The 21729-nt window shown below is 27.8% G+C and overlaps 4 protein-coding genes across 12 annotated transcripts; 2 read left to right on the top strand and 2 right to left on the bottom strand.

Annotated features, from left to right (window-relative positions):
• The first annotated feature begins 7 nt into the window (after nt 1-7).
• LOC126873979 (RILP-like protein homolog) lies at nt 8-5112 on the top strand. 5 transcript variants are annotated; one of them, XM_050635472.1, is made up of 7 exons: nt 8-294; nt 733-1083; nt 1211-1331; nt 1439-1566; nt 1744-2114; nt 2235-2333; nt 2398-5112. In XM_050635472.1, exons 2-7 carry the CDS (start codon nt 772-774, stop codon nt 2519-2521), a joined length of 1155 nt encoding a protein of 384 aa, XP_050491429.1. In that variant the 5' UTR covers nt 8-294; nt 733-771; the 3' UTR covers nt 2522-5112. The 5 variants fall into 5 exon arrangements, with proteins under 5 accessions (XP_050491429.1, XP_050491426.1, XP_050491425.1 ...); XM_050635469.1 differs by having other exon boundaries at nt 10-294; nt 736-1083; nt 1211-1352; XM_050635468.1 differs by having other exon boundaries at nt 11-294; nt 1211-1352.
• Nucleotides 4276-9673, bottom strand: LOC126873974 (microprocessor complex subunit DGCR8). 4 transcript variants are annotated; one of them, XM_050635455.1, is made up of 7 exons: nt 8461-9673; nt 7923-8354; nt 7525-7608; nt 7009-7393; nt 6632-6909; nt 6128-6564; nt 4276-5948 (listed from the first exon to the last, which is right to left on the bottom strand). In XM_050635455.1, the coding sequence occupies exons 2-7, from the start codon at nt 8323-8325 to the stop codon at nt 5616-5618; spliced, it is 1920 nt and encodes a 639-aa protein (XP_050491412.1). In that variant the 5' UTR covers nt 8326-8354; nt 8461-9673; the 3' UTR covers nt 4276-5615. The 4 variants fall into 4 exon arrangements, with proteins under 4 accessions (XP_050491412.1, XP_050491411.1, XP_050491410.1 ...); XM_050635454.1 differs by having other exon boundaries at nt 9330-9672; XM_050635453.1 differs by having other exon boundaries at nt 7923-9672.
• A 273-nt stretch (nt 9674-9946) lies between these two features.
• Nucleotides 9947-15324, bottom strand: LOC126873970 (protein phtf). Of its 2 annotated transcripts, XM_050635447.1 has the most exons (17): nt 15143-15324; nt 14748-15056; nt 14530-14669; nt 14204-14415; nt 13930-14116; nt 13702-13838; nt 13522-13624; nt 13217-13429; nt 12961-13025; nt 12650-12819; nt 12378-12514; nt 11965-12274; nt 11602-11830; nt 11373-11468; nt 11139-11282; nt 10920-11015; nt 9947-10840 (listed from the first exon to the last, which is right to left on the bottom strand). In XM_050635447.1, exons 2-17 carry the CDS (start codon nt 14771-14773, stop codon nt 10691-10693), a joined length of 2415 nt encoding a protein of 804 aa, XP_050491404.1. In that variant the 5' UTR covers nt 14774-15056; nt 15143-15324; the 3' UTR covers nt 9947-10690. The 2 variants fall into 2 exon arrangements, with proteins under 2 accessions (XP_050491404.1, XP_050491403.1); XM_050635446.1 differs by having other exon boundaries at nt 14748-15324.
• Nucleotides 15325-15734: 410 nt separating this feature from the next.
• On the top strand, nt 15735-19716 carry LOC126873972 (ER degradation-enhancing alpha-mannosidase-like protein 2). Its single transcript, XM_050635450.1, has one exon. It carries the CDS (start codon nt 15971-15973, stop codon nt 18065-18067), a length of 2097 nt encoding a protein of 698 aa, XP_050491407.1. The 5' UTR covers nt 15735-15970; the 3' UTR covers nt 18068-19716.
• The last annotated feature ends 2013 nt before the right edge of the window (nt 19717-21729 follow it).

The raw sequence follows: 21729 nt of genomic DNA, 5'->3' as shown, positions 1-21729 counted from the left end.
TATAAGTGAATACTTTTGAGTTATAGTTTCTCGGGAAAATATTATTATGAAAATGTTTAACTACTGAGCGATTCTGTTGCGTTCGATTGGAAATGTCCAATCATTGTATCGCTTTGATTAACACTCGCCGATAGATACAGTTTGCGAAAATCGCTGTACCAAAAAGAAGACTAGGCTTAATCCAGAATCACTAGATTGTCGATTTCAAACTTCTTTAATTTTTTCTTCTATTTCAATTTATTACTTCGAAAAGATACATACGGTGCTTGTGATGAAAATCGTCTATATGTACATGTACGTATATTAAAAGTGGAACCTCTGCAGTACTGCCATATAGCGCTAAATAGAATCTGATTGCAACTGTGCTTAATCGACATGATCTCGTACTTTCAGACACATTAATTGTTATCGATGTATATATTCTAATCGTTTATATTTTTGTATAACAAATATTATTTAAATTTCTTAACGCCAGGCCTAAATTAATATAAAAGTGTGTTATATTGAACGCAAATTATGATAATATTAAATTAATATTAATATTAATATTTTGTTACGTTCCATTGTATCTTTTTTAATTTCACTAATTGATCGTAACACATTTCGAGGTATTGAAATTTTTACAAATAATTGTAATATTGAAATTAATTAATCATTGTATTAATATATTAAAACTAATATTAGTTAGTAATTGACATAATTTCTGTTAGAATATATTATTGTATATTTCAGCAGCTTCACATATAATATACTTTGATATAAAAAGTATTCATGCCTTTTTGTTTGGGAAATTATACAACCCATAATATGGAGGAATATGCTCTAGTATCCGACATATCCGTTGTAGATGTTTATGATATTGCATCGGAAATAGGAAAAGAATGTGAAAAACTCATAGATTCATATGGAGTAGACTCTGTGACCAATCTTATGCCAAAAGTAATACATGCATTAGAATTATTGGAAAATCTTGCAACCAAAAATGAACGTGAAAATACTACAGTTCAAGAATTACAAGCAAAGATTTCACAACTAGAAAGTGATAAAATTGAAAAAGCTGAAGATAGGCAAAGATTTGAAAAGGTATTTTATTTTTAAAAATTCATAAATTCCACATATATACAGATGTATATGCATAGGTATTTGATAGATGAATATTTAGAACTTGCTCGTTTTCTTATTTATTCAGAAACATTTATTTATTATATAGGAATTGGAACAAATTGAAGAACATTGGCGTCAAGAATCTCGTGACCTAGTAGAAATGGTTACAAGGTTACAAGAAGAAAATAGACGATTATCAGAGGCTCTGCAAGAATCACGTAGTGATAGTCAGTACAGCAGTAAACAAAGTACTAACAACCTTATTCCTACTAACACGATGCTATAAATGTTCTATTGTATATATGTCTTATTAGTTACATGAATATATTTCCAGCTTTTACAGCTAGTCAAGAAGTTGATATTGCAGTATTGCAGCACTTAAGATCTATGATAGACAAACAAAGAGACCAAATTCGAGGAAGAGACAAAGAGCTGCTGCAAAAAAATACAGAAATAGAAAATGTAAATTGGTACTTATGTTCGTATGTAATTTGTGACTAATATAAATTGTGATTAAGTAATGCTTTTGTAAATGTAATATGTTTGATACTTTATAATTTCCTTAATTATCTGTTCTGCTTTTTTTTTAGATACTAATAATATATATTTTATTGTAAATTATTGTTCCGTTTTATACAGCTGACAGCACAGGTTGAAAAACTCGGAGTTGTCGGTCGAGAATTAAAGCGGAAGCAGCGTCAGGCCCAAATGCAAGCACGTGGTTTAGTAGAGGAACGAGCAGACTTCTTAGCCCAATTGCAAGATCAAAATCGTGAATTGATAAATCTTCGTGCCCGCCTTGGTTTAGCAAAAAAAGAAAATGAAGACCTAAGTAAATTACAGGGTTGCCCAGATTTAACAAATAAGGCTATATATGATCTGGATGATCCTGACAGACCAAGGTTTACTACCGCCGAGTTGAAAGAAATTTTACATGAACGAAATGAATTGAAAGCTAGAGTATCAGATTTAGAAGATGAACTAGAATTATATCGACCAAAGCCTGAAACGTACGTTTCACATATATACAATAATAATTTGCCTTGCTCCGTAAATTATAATAAGATTTTTTCAGTACAATTTAATATTACAATATTTAAGAAATTATATTGTCTTTGATATTATTATAGGGTTGAGGATGATAAAGATGCTCCTGTTCAAGGCCCCCTTCCCTATGAACCAGATGATGCACCATGGAAAAAGACATCTGAATCTGGGATTCGTAAATTGTAAGTAACTCATACATGAAAAACTTAAGAATTCTAATTTTTAATAACAATGTCTACTTTCCAGTTTCCGGAAAATTTTCTCAGAGTCTAGCAGTAGTTTTTTAGTTGGTAGTAGCCCACGTCGAAGTCTTTCTAGTTTATCAAAAATGGCTCTCTCTGGAAACAGTACATATGATGAATCTATATAATGGTTTTTCAACGAATAATTTTTAAAATCCTACGAAGATTTATTGAACATAATGTCTTTGTGTTTATTCATAGTATTTTATATTCTAATAATGGTATCTAAATTGGTTTAATGAATTAAAAGTATGTAACTCATTTTTTTTGAGTTATTAATTACAACTATTAAATAACTAAGAAGATTTAATTATATGTGATTAAAAAGAATTAGACAAAAGCACGATTATTCATATATGTGCAACATTGCATTTATCAATTATTAAAATAATCTAAAACGAACTATATTTAAATATATGTTAACAATTGAATTGACGTGCCTCCAAAGTTAAAAATGTTGATAATGATGCATATGGTAGTGTCTTATTATTTCTATTATTTCTATAATATAAGTAACGATATAAAATATAATATTCTAGACAAAGTTATACAATCTCTTTAACTTGTATAAAAATCATGCAGTAGCATTTTTCTTTATTATATATTTATAGTTAACACAAAACAAATGTTTTTAGACACAAAAAGATTCAGTTTTATCTTGTTAGAATATGATAATTTCTTTAGCATTTAATACATAATAGTTACAAGTACATGAAATTCCAAAAGTACTGATATATCTTTATCAATATAGGCTATCTAACGTTATAATAAATATAAAAATTGTATAATTACATAAAAAATAATTATTGTTTTTTAAAGTATTTATATTTGTATATCTTCGTTTTTTTTCAAAAATATTTATGTCCGAGTATAATTTAAAATATTAAATTAAAATAAGTATTCTTTTAACTAAAATTTGGCTACATATAAACAAGTATATATATTTTTTCTATAGTTTTAGTAAGAATTTGGATATTATAATGTGTTTACATTTTTTATAATTTGTGTGCCATTAAATGTCAGTGTGAAAATAAAGGCAAATATTATACTTATATAGATTGTAAATACTATTTGAAAATCATAAACGTAGATATATTTAATATAATATATATAAAGATATTAATTATATATATATAAAATTACACAAGAAATAATAATAGTAGTGTTAATGTGAAAATATGCAGTCACGTAAAATGAAGTTCACATTCAACCAATAAAATATATTGATAATAGTCATTCTTGTTAAATTGATATATAAATTAAAATTATAAAAAAGATATAAAAATATAGTTCTCACTCCCAATTTCAATAATCTCAGGAGAAACCTGTAAAAATATTATTTATAAATATTCTGAGTTTAAAATTTAAAATTTCTACACCAGTATGTATATTGTCATATGAAAATATAATTATTAATTTAATTGTAAAATAACAATTGTTTTTTAATTGCAATTTTTTAAATTGATTAAAAGTTTCTAAAATTTTATATAGGAAAGTTTTATACTTTTCAAATCCTATGACATAAAATAAAAAATTTAATATTTGTTAAATATGTATTTTTAGACCAGTATACATACATGTATTCAATAAAACTGCTTCAATTTAACAACGTCTATAAAATGAAATTAGAAAAAACAAGAATATATTGTAGCTTAAGTTACAAATAGCTATAAAACATATCTGTAACTTAAGTTATGTTTTGAAATAAAGGATATGATATATACATATTTATTTTATAATAAAAATATGTTTCACACGCATGTGCGCGTTTAAAAATAATTTATTACAATTATTATAATTCTAGTCCTGTTACGTATGCCTATTATATATGTAAATGCATTTATCTTGCATTAATTTAACAAGGTTTTTAAAACAGCTGATAAAAAGTTTAAGATTTTGTTTATTACACGATGCTTTTGTATACTATACAATCAGTAAATCTAATATTTTTAAACAATATTATCTCAAAAAGTAACAATTTTTATGATATAAAAAGAACCAAACACGCATGCACTCACTCACACACACATACCAAACAAAATTTATCTATTCCACATAGTTTCACAATGTTTTAAATAGAATATTAGAATATTATATTAATCATATTACTTACTGTCACCATATTATAGTATAATACATAATTTTTCTATCTATATAGTAATTTATATATGTAACATATTGTATTGTAATTAAGTAAACAAAAATTTCATTTACACATAGGTAACACAAAAGAAATCCATAATTTATAATACACAAATAATGAAGATTGATGTTTGTATTTTCTACAGAAATATCATGATACTAAGGTGAAAGAATGAAAATACCTTTTTATTGAATTTAGAAATACATACATTGTAATATTTCCGACGAAAGCTTAAACTTTGAAATAAGTTCCAATACTTGTGTTATTAATTTTACAGTGGTATCGTTAAATAATTAGTAAAATACCACATAAATGCAGAATAAGAATAATAGTGATATAGAAAAAAAATCATACAAAAGTGCCAAAGAAGATAAGTGATGTAAATGTTTTATGCACTATTTGATAATTTATTTATATTCTATTAATTCTATTAGCAAATTTATTAGAACAATTACAATACTTTTCAATATATTGTAACCATTATTAATATGCAAGATTGATGCCTTAATGTTTATAGAACTGAAATATACTTTACTGTAATCAGTTCTTTAAAAATAAATGATTATGTTTTATGAATCGTTATGTGTTTGGTAATTCTATATAAAATAACATACAATTAATAATCATTTACATGTAATATTAAATTCCCTTTATGTATAGAAACAATAGTGATTTTAAAAAATAATATTGTCAAATACATTTAACAATTTACAGTGCAAGAAAACTAATGTGATTGAGGTAGCATTCTGTAATATCTCGATATCAAAACTGTTCTTGAAATCCAAATCTTAAAAACAATCTCCAAATATTTTTAACCAACATTCGCATTTTATTATACTCTTAATCATTGTATTAATTGATTATAAAAATTGATTTCGAGATACATAAAAAATAAAAATATCAAAATATTAAATATGGATAAGCATCAGCACCATTTTCTTTTTAAATTACTATATTATAAAATGTTTCACTCTTGTTTTCAAAACATAAAATATAAAGTAAATCAAAAACGTTTACTTTCTTACAAAACTTACAAAATAAACTAATATTTATAGGATACACAGTAGTTGACTAGTATGTTATAAATCCACATTGTTCAAATTAGCTGCAGATCCAGTTGGTAAATCCGGCGGTACAAACTTACCGATAGGTTGTATTGCCTGTCTCTGTTCTGCCAGTTTACGCATTTCTTGTCTAAGTTTACTTAGAATAGCGTGATTTGGTTGATTGACAGCAGCTTTACCTTGTAACAACGTGATTTCTTGTTCTAGCTGTTTCTTTTCTTTAAAAGATTTTACGCTTCGAGATCCATAAAGTCTTAGTAAGGATCCCCAAGACTGGATATGAGGATGCATAAGCTGCAGGATAGCTTGGGCTGCTCGTTGTTTACCATCTTTCTTATTACGACATACCTAAAATTATTTCAAATATATGTTACAATTAAAAGGTACTTTATGAGAGAAATAAAGCGAACTAAAATAAAAAGAACACATTTATAATGTTGCATATTCTTTTTTAAAAGAAATAGATAAAATATGGGACTATATAAATTTGAATTAATTATAATTTAATAGATTATAATTTTACTTACAACAGTGGCTTCATGTTTGCCGACACGCATTGTAAATTCATTGCGTTGATGTTTTAATGTGTTTACAGAGTAATTAATATGCATATCACCAAGACCATAATTTCGTTGGAGGCAGGTGATTAAAATAGCATGCGGTGACGGTTCAGTTGTCTTTGCGCAAAATTCTGCGACTCGTGGATCGGTGATCGATATTTCATCAAAGAATGATAAATCTGCATCAGAATTTGTCCTTGATGCTTTAATCATTCGACTGTTATTACCAGAAACTGTATCTCCTCCATTATCACCAGAAATTTTATCTCTCATTTGAGGAATTAAAATTTCAAGAGTTTTCCGCGCAGCATTAGCTTTTGCTTGTTTTTTGCTACTACCGAAACCGCTTCCATACTCCATATCATTTATACAAACAACAGCAGAATATGGAGTTGCTGCATTTTCTAAAAATGCAAGAAATAGATTAATTTAATATATACTAGCTAAAGAATTATTTTTTATGCAACTTACCTAATTCTTTAAACTTGTAAGTTGGTTGCTTTTTAAGTGCATGTTGTACATATTCATGAAGTATGCAAACATAACTTTTGCCTGAGGGATTCATTATCCAATGTTTTGGTGGTCTTTGTCCAGTACTATCATCTCCGACATTACCACTGCTACTTCCTGCTAGTCCAGAACTACTAACTGGAAACGTTATTAGTTTTGTTCCATCCGGTAAAGTAGGACGTTCAAGTTGTTTACGATGTTTTTTATTTTTTGTAAATTTTCTCCTTGCTGACCATGATCTAAATGATAATGGAGCGTGTTTATTAAAATTCGTTAACTAGTTTTATTCCATTATATGAGTACTATTGTTTCTTTAATATTATTTAATATATACTTACTGAAATCTCATTACTTTAATAGCTTTAAAGCGAAATAGCGATTGGCAATAATTTCTTAATTGTTTACTATCTAATGAATGAGCCGCTCGATTTTCTTGAATTGTTTCAATTTTTGCACTAGGGAGGCTACACACTTCTGTATTTGGATCACGTTCTTTCTGCTTCTTTCTTTCTTCTTCTTCTTCATGAAGAGCTCTTTTGTATTGAAGACAAGGTATTGCACTAACAGGCACTTCGTGTTTTCTCACACTACCAGGTCCAAGGAAATATGGTTTTGCAAGAGTACAAACCCTACTTTGTTTATGCAAATATAAAGGCATTCCACTATTATGTGTTACCTGCACCCAGCCTTCCGGTAAAACATCAAAGTGATTATGTCCAATTTCTGTAAAAAAAAATGTTATATTCTTATATGTTAGACTTTACATATAACTTCTTGATAATTTCAAGTAACTATAGCTATAGTTTTTATACAATATTGGAATCTTTTTATATATTAAATATTTAAATACTCACCATCCAAGACGAGTTTCACTTTCTCTTCATATGGTACACTATCCTTCTTGTCTTTTCTTTTGCCTTTAAATTCTTCCGGTAAACCTAATAGTAGCATATAATACTTAACTAAAAAAATACTCTGCAGCTGCATGATCTATATAAGAAGTATAAAAGGAAATAACAAATGATCTTATCTTTCTGTCTTCTTTTTATGATTTTGTTTTAGACACATATAAGTTTTCCAATTTAGCCTATTCTTATAAGTTTCTTTCATATTAATATAAGTTATGCTTACTATAAACTATTATCTCTCTTTCTCTCTCAGTACCTTGTATACTTTACCTTACAAAACAGCAATAAAATTTATTGCAATATTTATTTTGAATTTAAAATTGTTTTGAAATAGTAAGATTTACCTTCTTCAAGCATGGCTTCAATTTCTTCATCAGGTACATCAGAATCCATACTTTCATTGGTATCAGAATCCATATCACAGCAGTTCTGATCTGGATGGCGTTCTAAATCATCCAAAACATCAAACTGTCTTAAATCATCTGTAGCTGCAATGCTATCTGTGTTAGATTCCATAATACAGTCTTCGGTAGTAGAACCATTGTATGCATTTGTATCATCAACAGATATAGTTTCTTCTTCCATTATATCACTACAATTGCTTCTGTCTGACATTCCACCTTGATTATCAGTATTTATTTCCAACGTGCTTTGTTGATTATCCAAAATTGTTTCATTAGTGTTTTCATTTTGAGAAGCCATATTTGATTTAGGGATTTCTTCAGGAACTTCTTTATCAATCTCCATTATATGTATAACAAGGATCTGCTAAAATACTGTAAGATCTAATTATCAATAACATATCAAATTTCAATTTAGAGGATATTTTATGTCTTATAATTTTTATAGTTGATTAAATATTTAACACATTCATATACTAACAAGCAAATAATTTTTAATTATCTTTGTAGCAAAATTTGTTACATAAACTTAAACACAAACTCTGTATATAATAACCCGTGGATTAAATAATATCAAGCACGTCGCATGGCCACACCACTTTCACCAATGAGGCCAAAGTCCAATCAATTTGAAACCACTTTAAAAATGGCAACGAAAATTGGACATTTGCATTAGTGTTAGCAGTTTGGGGCCTATTATATATCCATGAGTACATATTGCACAAATAATACATTATATTGTCAGAATATTGTAGAATGTAGTTGACACACTTGCTTGGCTCCGAAACTAGACAGGGACAACATTGAAAAATTGAACCTGTTGCTAGTCCGAATAATGCACTAATGATATGAAAATTAGATTTATTTAAATAATATATCAAATGCTCCCGTTGTAAGCTAATATAAATTACATGCAAGTTTAATATTTTTATATCTATATACACTAGTAAAATGTAATATATTTAGAAAATATGTATAAAGTATAAAAATATATCACAAAAAAGTTTTGAATCAATGGAATTGTATATATTACAGTATAATGAAATCCTCCCTTGTTTATCTGAGACACATATAAAATAGACAAACTTTTTTACTATAATTCTCAATTTTCTAATTCATGTACATTAAATAAACGTATTTTATTTTTAAAAAGGCTTGTTCTATACACACAAATTGAGTGATAGATAAAATAATCATACGGATAATTATATTATTGTAATAGTAAAAAATTTACTTTCTGCCTTTTTATATAAGTTGATAGTGAAAGCATATGATTTTCATGTTTAGCAAGTAATGTAAATCAATATTATAATACATCGTTATTAATTTCATATAGCTTCGTAATAATACCTTTATTTATTATATCACAATATCGTATATTTCCGAAAATTATAAACGCTAATTCACCGACCATTTAACAATGTTGGGTTAGGTACAGTTTATCTTAGATACTCAATGTTTACTGACACTTTTTTAATATTTATGATTTAAAAGAAAAACTGCTGTATCAGTTTTATTTAGAACACAAATTATTTTTAAATCAGCACTTAGTTATTTAAGATAAATTTATATCTATTTTGTTTGAAATTTTAGCTATATCTCATGTAATAATACAATAGAATAGAAACTTTAGTGTTCCAACGCTCTCTTTCGTTATATTGAGAAAGCTATACTCAGCCAATGAAAGTATCTCACCCATAGATCGCCATTGACTGGCATTGACTATTGATTAAGGACCTAAGACATACCTGTACTTACCTCGTCGATGGTATCATTTGATTTTGGTTATATGTATTTTTAAATTTATTACTAATTACTGAGATTTGAATTTTACATGTGTACAATTTTACTTATTATTTCTATGTATTATAGATAAATAATAATTATTATAAGTATTATTTTATAATAATTATAATTATTATAAGTATTATAGACAAAAAATATAGGTATTTAAACGAAAATCAAGATTATATTGCATATAATTTTATTTTTTAAAAAACAGATTCGCCAAAAAGATCGAATACGGTAAAATTCACATAATTTACATTTAAGTCACAGTATTTATAATTGCAAGAGTATATGCGTATATATACATACAATACATACATATACATGACTTAGTTGTTTTATTTCATATTTTTTATATTCCACTTAAAGCATTGTTTGTAGCAGTATTTACAATATTATATGTACATGATACTTAGATATTCTATATATGTATATAAAGCATCAATAAATATATATTTAAATTGTTTGTTATGCATTAAACGAACAATTATATTTGGAAATTTCCTCTCTGATTATATCTAAATTTTGCTATGAGCATAACAGATTGTAATACATACGGGTTGCATATAGGTTGTAAAATAACGGTTAATTTAAAAAAATAAATATTTACTTCTGACATTTTTATAGAATATTTCAATATAGTTTACTATGATAATTATGAGCAGAACATTTATTACCTTTCATTATAACAAATAAAAACAATTTAGTGATTTAATTCGTCGCTATAAAACAGAATTCCTAACAATATCATAAAATAACAATGATACGTAATATACGTAAACTAAGAAATTAGAAAATGAAATATTTTCTTTCAATATTTAAAACAATACTATAGAATATCAATAACAAAGTTATTTTCGTTAATGATTCAACATCATGAGGTAGCTATATGGAAATAAATATTTAATATAATATCCCTCTTTTTATTTAATTTTTATCTTATGTAACTTAAGCTTAAATCCAAGTAATTCAGAAAGCACTCCCGAAAGAGCAGATAATAGTACTACTTTTGTAATTGTGTATAAATAGGGATTAGCTGATAAACCAGATATTTTAAATGGACATTCAAGTTCCTGCAAAATATATACTAATTATTTGATTGAATCAGTTGTTTTACAAATGTAATAACAAGGACATGCGTTTTCATACTACCTTTATCAAATCTGCTGCTAATTTGAGTACATTATTTGCTACCATAAGTTCTTCTTTTTTATGTGGCTTTTGCTCTATTTGTAAATACAAATTGATCTAAAAACAAAACAATATCAAATACTTCAAATTAAAATATAAATATGAATAACATTTTGTATACGTATTAAATACGTTATATATATCGTTTTTAATTTATTTTAATTATTTTATTTTAATTACCTGTTCAGTTATTAACACAGAAAGATTTCTGTATTTTTTATTAATTTTCGTACCCAATGTCATAAAACGTAATATAAATATTCCAAGAGAAAAACTCCAAAACAATGCTTCAACGTTATATCGGGAATGTAAACTCTCAAGGTCCTATATCACAAATATTAATATTATACTTATAGAGTGTTATATATATATATGTATATTCTCACTGTAACATTTTTATACTCATCTTTTTACCTTAATTAACTCCAAGCTCACAAATGATAACAATAATAAAGTAACAATGAATACTGCTGATACTATTACATCTACAGAACGTTGCGGTCCTCTTCTCTATAATATATGATACATTGGAAATGAATTATTACTGCTTAAAAGATTGAAATATTACAAATATATTAAGAATATGCTTAGAACTACACATACATTCATATATATATATATATATAATTTTTTTTTATTTTACCTTCAAATAAGATCTGACACTTAACCACAATTTTATATTGCGTACTTTATTTAACCGAAAATGTGGTAAATCAGATTTTCTAGCACGTCTTGACGATGTTAAATGTGAAAATAATTTTGCATATAAAAGTCTTTGTTTATAAGTACGTTCTGCAACTGCTAATAAAAAGAATAATAAAGAGGATAATATAAGTCTTTCAAATGCTGATATAAGCACTACTATACGTTCCCTGAAATAAATAATAACATTCATTAATTTTTTCCTACAGATATTTTTCCAACAATACTACATTTTATTACATAGTAAAATAGTTTTTATTTCATTAAGATATTTATTATGTAATGATTTATATTGTGTACATACCAGAGAGTTGTCCCGAAAGTCAAATCTATAACTTTAGCTAAAATATCACTATATGTTTCTAAATTGACATAAGTCAAGTCATTTGGTATTAAGGAACTCGTTACATTGCTACTGTTGTCCATCCCAACATGATCACTCAATCGCTTAATAGATGGTATTAAAGCTAATACCACACTAAGCATTAAGCCTCCATAAAAGTAATTCATGTTCTCAGGCATTGATTCTACTCTAGCAATAATAGCCGAGCTGATATCCAGCACCGACAATTCAGCCTTTTTTATATCACGTCGTGTCCATATAGTACAGGAAACTAAAATATAGCAAAATTTTAATAGATTATAATAGAAAATACATCTAAAATTATAATTAAGTACTAAATTTTATCTATATTATTATAATTTAATTTATGTTACCACGATCGTATGAAGCACAATTAGAAATAAGCATTATGGAGGGTGGTAATTCAAATTCCCAAGAAAAAGGATGTTCAACAAATTCCCCATAATTTTTGTTGGTTTCATTATGGAGATCAGATTCTTCAAGTTCTGAACTGTAAAAGGATTTAAATTTAAAAAGCCAATTTAGTATAAAGATATAAATGGTAAGATGATCTCTTTTACTGAATATCAGTCTAATTAATTTAGACCTAATTAAATAACATTTCAGATTCTAAAAAATTGTTCACCTATAGCTACATTCATCACTATTTGTTGTTACTCCCATCCATTCTGTAGCAGATGTTGTAGCTTCTGTTAAATGATTTGTAACTGTTTCTTCACACTCTCCTTCTTCTTCACTTTCGCATTGCTGTCGTCCTTCCCTTGATCCTATTCCCATTAGACATTGATCTTTATCCTTTAAATAATAACTTAAAATTTTAATATGTTTATATTTAAGTAACTCACATAATTATCTAATATAATGAAATACATTACAGAAAAATTAACAATATGAAAAATAAACTATGGAAGTTAAAAACAAGATTAGACTATTTACCATCTTGTTAGAAGTTTCTGCTTCGCTATTTGAGGAATTTTCCTGTGACTTTAATAATTCAGGTGCTGCATGGAAAGTGGAAAACAATCATTTTAGCTAATAAAGATATTAGATAAATTGCTAGAGAGATTTAATAAATAAATATATGTCTAAAATATGAAAATATATTATTTTAAACTGATACTAGCACTTTGTATCATGTATTGCATAATGTTACTATATGAAATGTTTAAATAAAATTTGTCAAAAATCAAACCTGAAAATTTTGATTGCAAAACTTGTTGACTAGTAGAATCTTCTAACCAAAGAATGCGTTCCTCGTTATTTTTAAGTAATTCCCGTCTATGTTTAAATTTCTCTGGTACTCGTGCAGCACTTTTATCATTATCACTGGACACATTTCCATTTAAGCTTTCAAATCCATCATCATCCTGATGTATATTTTTTATATTTGGATCTGGAACTTCATCTATAACAAAAAGAAGTATACTTTGCATTTAAACAAAAGCATGTAACTAACAATAAGACAGAAAGTTTTAGTACAGTATATAATGTATTAACTTGATTGAGTATGACTAGCTGAAGCCTCATTTATGGGTAAGGGATGGTTCACAGCCACATTCATTGGCTCATTATCACAAGATGCTTGAGCTGTCAGAAATTCCTATAAAAGTGAACTACTATGCATAAAGTTTTTTAAAAATCTGTTTTTATATATTTCAAATAATAAATTATAATTACCTGTGACCGACTAACAGTCAAAGAATTTTCAATTACAACCTTTTTAGCAAATCGCACAGATGTTAATACTTCATCACTTACTGTGCTAGCTTTTTCAGATGCTGTATCTTGAGATGATTTAGAATCTTTATGCAAACCTACAGGATATAGTAAATATAAACTAAAATAGAAATCCACATACATGATAATTATATAAAATAATTCTACAGTATATAATAAGAAACTTACGCAAGTTTTGTCTTGTCCTGGATTTACCCATTCGACATCTAGTGTGTCTTAAACGTCTAACTATTTTTTGCTTATTTTGTCCATCACCTATTGTTGGTCCTGAATGAGTTGACACAATATGGGAATGAACAACGCATAATGTCAACATCATAATAGCAGGTATTAATACCTCTGAAGTTGATATAATCTGTAAATGTATATCTTATACATATATCTATAAATACATACATATATGGATGTATGTATATTTGTAATACTAATAAACATTTCATACATCACTTTCATTGTCCTTTGCCATTTGACAAAAATATATACCCATATTGATCAGTTGTAAACTATACAATAATAAAAATAAAGTAAAAATTGTTAAACTAGTTTGCTGTATCCACCATTTTCTATATAAAGGAAGAAGCAATAAACGCTGAAGTGCCAAGCAAGCTACAGTTGACAATCCATGCTTTGGCTTGGCTTTTGGGAAAGAAGAACCTATATGCATTAATATTATATAAATAGAATATTAATTGATTATAAATATAAATATCGTAATATTGAATAGCTTAATAGTTAAATTTTGATTATAATTTTTTAGTTTATTGTTACCTCTTACAAGATCTACATCAATAAGTTCCGTTTTTAGTTTTGCAGTTCTCATTGGAACATGTGTAAATCCTTCAAGAATATGTTGTTCCACGGTTTTTTCCCATTGTTGCTTATCATAAGTACCAATTTTCTTCTGATACCTAAATCGTGAATTGTTTTAAATGTACAAACAGCCATATAATCTTGATCGAAATGTGATGAAAACATAAATCTCTTACCAATAAACAAGCTCGTTTAATTTCATTTTTGTCGATCGCTATCGTAATCGTACAGAATGACTGTTAATTTTTAATCTTAACCAATAATCGACAATATTTGAGCGAACGGAAGATGATTTTCCGTATACTTTTGTTAGTATGTTTAAAGAAAATGTTGCTCCCATAATATATAACAAGCGTTATTTACAAATAATATTTTCAGTCAGGATATACCGACAGATGAGACATATAAAATGCGAATATTTACAATACATTCAATAATTTTACGCCATTATCTAGAAACAAAATGTTCTAGATTCCTAGCAATAACTGTGACAGTTAATAAGAAGATTATTTTCAATTAATTCTAATTTATAAATGTATACTAATAAAGTCTTGTACGAAAAAATAATTACGCATGTAATATTTTTTATCCGTTCGCTGTTGAAACTGTCACACGTTTATAATATTTCGTTTTAAACAGCGTTGCGAAATACAATGTAGCTACCAATCTTATAATAATATACATAAAACAGTAACTTCTTTTGATTATCAAACTTACTGATTATGTTGTTTAAATTAATTTTGTAGATATTTTTTAAAAACTAATTCATCTGAATTTGTAATTCATATTATATCCTTAAAATTTGGATAGCAAAATTAAATATCTCTATCTTCATTTTGTTATTAAACTTAAATATCCCTATTTTATTATCACTCATTCATAATAGCCTTTTTAAACTACAATAAAAATTGAATTGTGAAAGATTTGAATATTTTACTAAATACTTAATTTAATCAATTTTACAATATACTTAGATGTATGAAAATAAAAGCTAATATGCATAAGTGTATATTAATAAAGTATGATACAGTAATGAAAACTACATAGAATGTAAAATAATTCTTTAATCTGTTTATTTATATGTATTTGGATGTTTTTATTACTAGATAAATATACATACTTAACATTTATGTATATAAATATTATGTATCCTCCCCCCTCCCCTTAATGAGTTTAGGCAACATACTTCATGCAATAAAACAAGCTAGAAATTACTTAAGAATAAGTCATGTATCATATATTATATCAGACAAAAGCCGGTTTCTAACAATTTTTAACATCTTCGTTAAGTAATGCCACGTTTAAAAAGATCATTTTATTTTAATGCATTTACATATACTGTGAGTAATAAAATTTCAATTAATAAAGAGATATAAACATTCACGGACTGATTATCAAGATGCATCTTTTTGATACATGGTTATGTTTTGGTTTTTTATCTTTGGTAAATGGGCTACGTGAATACGATAAAAAAGATTTGATTACTCTAAGGGAAGAAGTACGATCTATGTTTGATCATGCTTATTCGAGCTATTTAACATACGCTTATCCCTATGACGAACTACGATCATTGAGTTGTGATGGATTTGATACATGGGGCAGTTTTTCATTGACACTTATCGATGCTTTGGATACCCTCGCTGTAATGGGTAATTTTTCTGAATTTCGACGTGTAGCAGAAATTATAAGTGCTAGAGCAGATTTTGAGGCTAATATCAATGTATCTGTATTTGAAACTAATATAAGAGTAGTGGGGGGATTACTTAGTGCTCATCTTCTATCACGTAAAGCAGGCATTAATTTAGAGCCAGGGTGGCCTTGTAATGGTCCATTATTACGCCTTGCAGAAGATATGGCAAAACGTTTAATTGCAGCCTTTGACACTCCAACAGGAATGCCATACGGCACTGTTAATTTGAAATATGGAGTACCTGAAGGTGAAACAAGTATCACATGTACTGCTGGGATTGGAACATTTCTATTAGAATTTGGAACTTTGTCTAGATTAACTGGAGATCCATTGTATGAAGAAGTAGCTATGAATGCTATTAAAGCATTGCACTATTATAAATCAAATATTGGATTAGTGGGTAATCATATAGACGTACTAACAGGTCATTGGACAGCTCAGGATTCTGGAATTGGTGCAGGTGTTGACTCTTATTTTGAATATTTAGCAAAAGGCACTTTATTATTCCAAGATCCACTACTAGCGACAATTTTTCATGAGCACAAAGCTGCTATTGAGAAATATATTCGACGAGAGGATTGGCATTTATGGGTTTCTATGACAAAAGGTCAAGTAACTTTGCCAGTGTTTCAGTCTTTGGATGCCTATTGGCCCGGAGTACTGAGTTTATTTGGTGAAATTGGAGATGCAATGAAGTCATTGCACAATTATCATCGAGTTTGGAAACAATTTGGATTCACACCAGAATTTTATAACATACCACAAGCAGAAGCAGGTACTAACAGGGAAGGTTACCCGTTAAGACCAGAACTCATAGAATCAGTTATGTACTTATATAGAGCTACAGGAGATCCTTACCTTATACAGGTAGGAATAGATATATTAAGAAGTTTGCAGCATAGTGCTAAAACTACGTGTGGCTATGCAACTATCAATGATGTTAGGGACCACCGAAAGGCTGATAGAATGGAGTCTTTTTTCTTGGCAGAAACAACTAAATATCTTTATCTCCTTTTTGATCCTGATAATTTTATTCATAATTCTGGTCAGAAAGGAGAAATTATAGAAACACAATGGGGTCAATGTATTGTAGATGCAGGAGGATATATTTTTAATACAGAAGCACATCCCATAGATCCTGGAGCATTGTACTGTTGTCATAGAAGTCAGAATTTATTTTCAGACCAAAAAGCGACGTTATGGAAATTCATTCCTGTAAATGATATGAAAGAAAAGGAAAATATAGAGCATGCCTTGTATCCAAAAGATATAAAAGATACAAACGATGATAAACCAATTGAAATTGTAAAATTATCTGAAATGAGGCACACTTCTGTAAATAATGTAGAGAATAATAATAACAAAAATTTAATCAATCCTTTGCCACTTATAAATGGCAAAGTAGATGAAGTGATAGCAATAGAAGAAGAAAGTAAAATAAACACAAACAATCCTGAAGCTTTGTCCGGAAGTCTTTGTCAGGAAGAACCAGAATCTTTGAAAGTACAAGTTACTGCACCTCCTTCAGGAATTTATAAAGCTGATGACAGTGAAAATATTGATACTTATGAAACCTATACTACTTCTGATGGGCATTATCCTACTTCTGCTACGAAAAATAACACAGAATCGTTTATCAAACAAAACAGTATAAAATCGAGATTTGAACCACAAATATTGCTTGAGAACATTCGAAAAAAGAATTTATATCCAACAAATAATTCTGCAAAAATAAATTATCAGCTTTTATCTTGCCAATCTCAATCATTCCTACAACGTATATCAATTATAGGAGAATTTTTTTAATTTTATATATCAATTGTATATACAAGTGTATATGTGTATATTTTCTGTTAATCTTTTGTCTTAAATATGAATATATTTTAATTACTTTTTAACGACGAAGTTGTGACATATCATTTGCAAATACATGTCTAAGCGAAATATTAGTTGTCGTAAATTGAACTAACAATTAACAATATCAAATTTTTAGTTATTATAGATCGTAAGAAGCAGTTTGAAAAAAGAAAGAATTTTCGATTCTTATATTTTCGTATTTTTAGCAATCAATGGCATAAGTTAATTAAATTTGGAATAAAAATTTTATTGTATATCGTAACAGTGACCTTGAACTTTCATGCATTCTGATGAGTAAAGCTAACCTACACAATGAGTAATCTACACAAAATAAATCCTTACATAACTACTCAGTAGGTAGCAATATTATATATGCTCGTTAGTATACTATATTTATAAGACATAATAGCTTGGTATATGTTTAAATAAAAGAGAGAAGCAAAGTAAACAAATTGTAATAATTGAAACATATTTTACAAAGTAACACAATTGTAATAATTATTTATCTGTGATCAAAGAGGAAATTTCCTCTCTGCTATAATTTATAGTATATAAACAACTTATCAACTATACAAATATAAAATTTATGTTTTATATGTGCAGGCTCTGTATAAATATAAATTTTATGTTAAATCATAAATTAAATTAAAAGTAAATATATATTTCACGGATAAATATTTTGAATGTAAAGATTGTAAATTCAAAGCATCGTAATTATTAAAATTTGCTATGTTAAATGGCAAAATATCATCCGGTATATCAATCGCTAAATGGGGAATCCCAATAACGTGCAAGGCTGGTGTACTTCTCATTTAGCAGTTGCTACTACAATTAAAATTCCCCGATATAAAAGCAGAGAGGAAGTGCTGTGCCACGCAGGCAATACTGGAAGGTGATCCATGCTAGTATATACAAAATCCTATGAAGTTAGAGATCTGCTCTGTTTAGTTGCACACTAGTATAGACAAGAACCTATTTAGTTCCACGATACAAGAACCTATTTAATTGTACGGTTCTACGAGAAAGTTCATATCTACTTTTCTATCCGAAATAGATAAGTATGAGAATAACAAAATCGCGCAAAAATTAAATTAATTGTAAGTTGCCTAAGAAAGAGAAATTAATTCTTTACTATATTTCTTTATAGAAAAAAAGAGAGTATTCCCTTTCAAACGATAATGGATGAGTGGAATGATGCAATAGAAAAGTAAATAGAAAAGTAGGTATGAACTTTTTTGTAGAACCGTACAATTAAACAGGTTCTTGTAGTATAGAACTATGATCAACCAAACAGAGCAGATCACTAAAGTTATAGGTTCTTGTATATGCTAGTGTGAACCACCTTCAGCATTTGGCCGCATGATGGAGCACCTGTACTGTGAAATAATAAAGACTATAAGCATGAGAACGTCATTTCCTCTCTGATAAAAATTCGTAAAAGTCCCTGTGAGGATTCAGGGGAAACCCATATCCCCTCTTTCCCAATTGCATGTGCATATATAAAGCATCGAACCTACTTGAAGACACAATTAATCTACCGAAGCACAAGAGCGTCTTTAAGACATTTCACTTATATCTATAAACTACGCAATTCTAAGGTAAGTGAAGTGTATTTTTTTTTATCTTAAACCATTTTTATAATTATTTTATATATTTCTTCTTATTCTTTTCTTCCTCTTCTTGTATGTTGCTAGAATTTTTCTTACGAATATAAAATAAATTATTTAGATTAGTAAAGTCAATATAAATTCGTATGTTTTGTCTGTAAGAATACTTATATTCTTAGTCAACTGCCAATTACTTTTTTTATTATATAGATTTAGTTGATTATGTAACGATGATTGTGATGATTTGTTGACTTTAATATTTTTGGGTAAACTAGAAAAAAGTCACAAATTTTACTTTACTTTATTTAATTCCTCCTCTGCTGAAACCCTAATATTCGGTGAAATCCGTTCCGTATATTGTGTAATCAAATGATTGTAAAATTGATTTATCATTGAGCATCTTGTCTTGGAATATAATTCAACAGTGAAAGGAATAATATCACACAACATCAATTTATAGTAACATAATAAAATCTATCCATGTATTCTGTATGTGCGCCTAACAAATTATATTTTTGTATTTTTCTTCTTTTTCAATAGATGGACAAAGCATCGCAGGATAATAGAACAAAACAATGTAATCCAACTCATACACCTACTGGTCCAGGACATCAAGCAGGATATCATGGATCAGGGACAAAGGCAGATTTGGATAACCATTCCAATCAGAAGAATCCTAACAATCCATTGTACAAAAATTGAATTAATTGCATTGTATAAGTAAAATGCAATTATAATAGAAAAATAATGTATTTCAGTGATGCAACAAATACACATTAATACAATAACTTTTGGTTACATTTATTGTGATTCCTTTCAAAACAAACATCTGCACGAAAACTGCGAGCTATTCTGTTCAAAAAATTATATAAAACGTATTGTACGTAAGAGTATATGTGTAATACCTAGCAACTGTAAATAGATGTAATTATTCTTTTTGTAATTCACGTTTCGCCACTTAGATAAAATAGATAAAATAGATAAAATTAGATCAAAATTAGATAAAAATTACTTTCTGTATATTGTCGATAGATTGTTTTCCAATTCACGGACGAAAATTGAAATTTATGAATTGTTAAATTTAATACGAAAATTTCAGTGATTCCTGTTCTTATATTCTTAGATTTCTATTTAAAAAAAATTTTAGATAAAAAGATTAATTTTTGTGAAATAAGAAGAATTAACCGCAAATTTTATTGTCTGCATTGTAACGTGTAAGAAGTATCTATTTTAATGTTTCGAGGTTTTCATTCTTATTTGTTAAAAAGTAACTTTCTCTGTAGCAGAAAGTATCTGAAAACCATACAGATCTGATTCGGTTACGCTCCAAATACTATTTATCACTACATAAAGGATTCATTCTACCTGAAAATATCATTGTATGTTCATCTATCGCCATGAAATCGTTGGTAGGTTGCATATCATTAATATTGGTAATATGTATTATGATTTTTATTATAAGTGAAAATGTCTGTGTATTATTTTAGAAAATTGTCAGCTTACTTTGTTTTCTCACTTTAATAATATTTGTGAATGTAAACGGTAATAGAGGAAAAACAACTATGCAGAGTGATGCTATGGAAATTGGTAAGATTAAAAATATAATCTTTTATACCATGTACTTTTCAAACAATAATTTATAAATTGATTGAAATAGGACTTATTTTTGCATATTACATTATACGTTGTAGATATAGAATTCCACTGTTCGAATTATGTTTCTATAAAATAGTTTATTCGAATCTTTCTAAGTGCCAGTTGTTTGCTCGACCAATCGCGGGGAGACGCAGTCGCGAGGAGAGACGTCAACGGAAGTCCGACTCTCGCGTTATGCTTAGACTGCCATGTTAGGCGTTAGCTTTAGAGTTAGTAGTTGACTTTTCCAACGATGTAGAAGAAGTGAAGTTGAGTGACGATGCTGTGTCGGAGGAAAGCTAGCGATGGGTGTGCCTAGCGCACGGGACCATCGGGTTTGTTCATGCCATTTTAGGTCAGGCCAGATTC

This window comes from Bombus huntii, chromosome 15 (genome assembly GCF_024542735.1).
Source record: "Bombus huntii isolate Logan2020A chromosome 15, iyBomHunt1.1, whole genome shotgun sequence".
Classification (NCBI taxonomy): Eukaryota; Metazoa; Arthropoda; class Insecta; order Hymenoptera; family Apidae; genus Bombus; species Bombus huntii.
The sequence above is the reverse complement of the archived record's forward strand: the minus strand, read 5'-3'. Positions and strand labels throughout refer to the sequence as shown.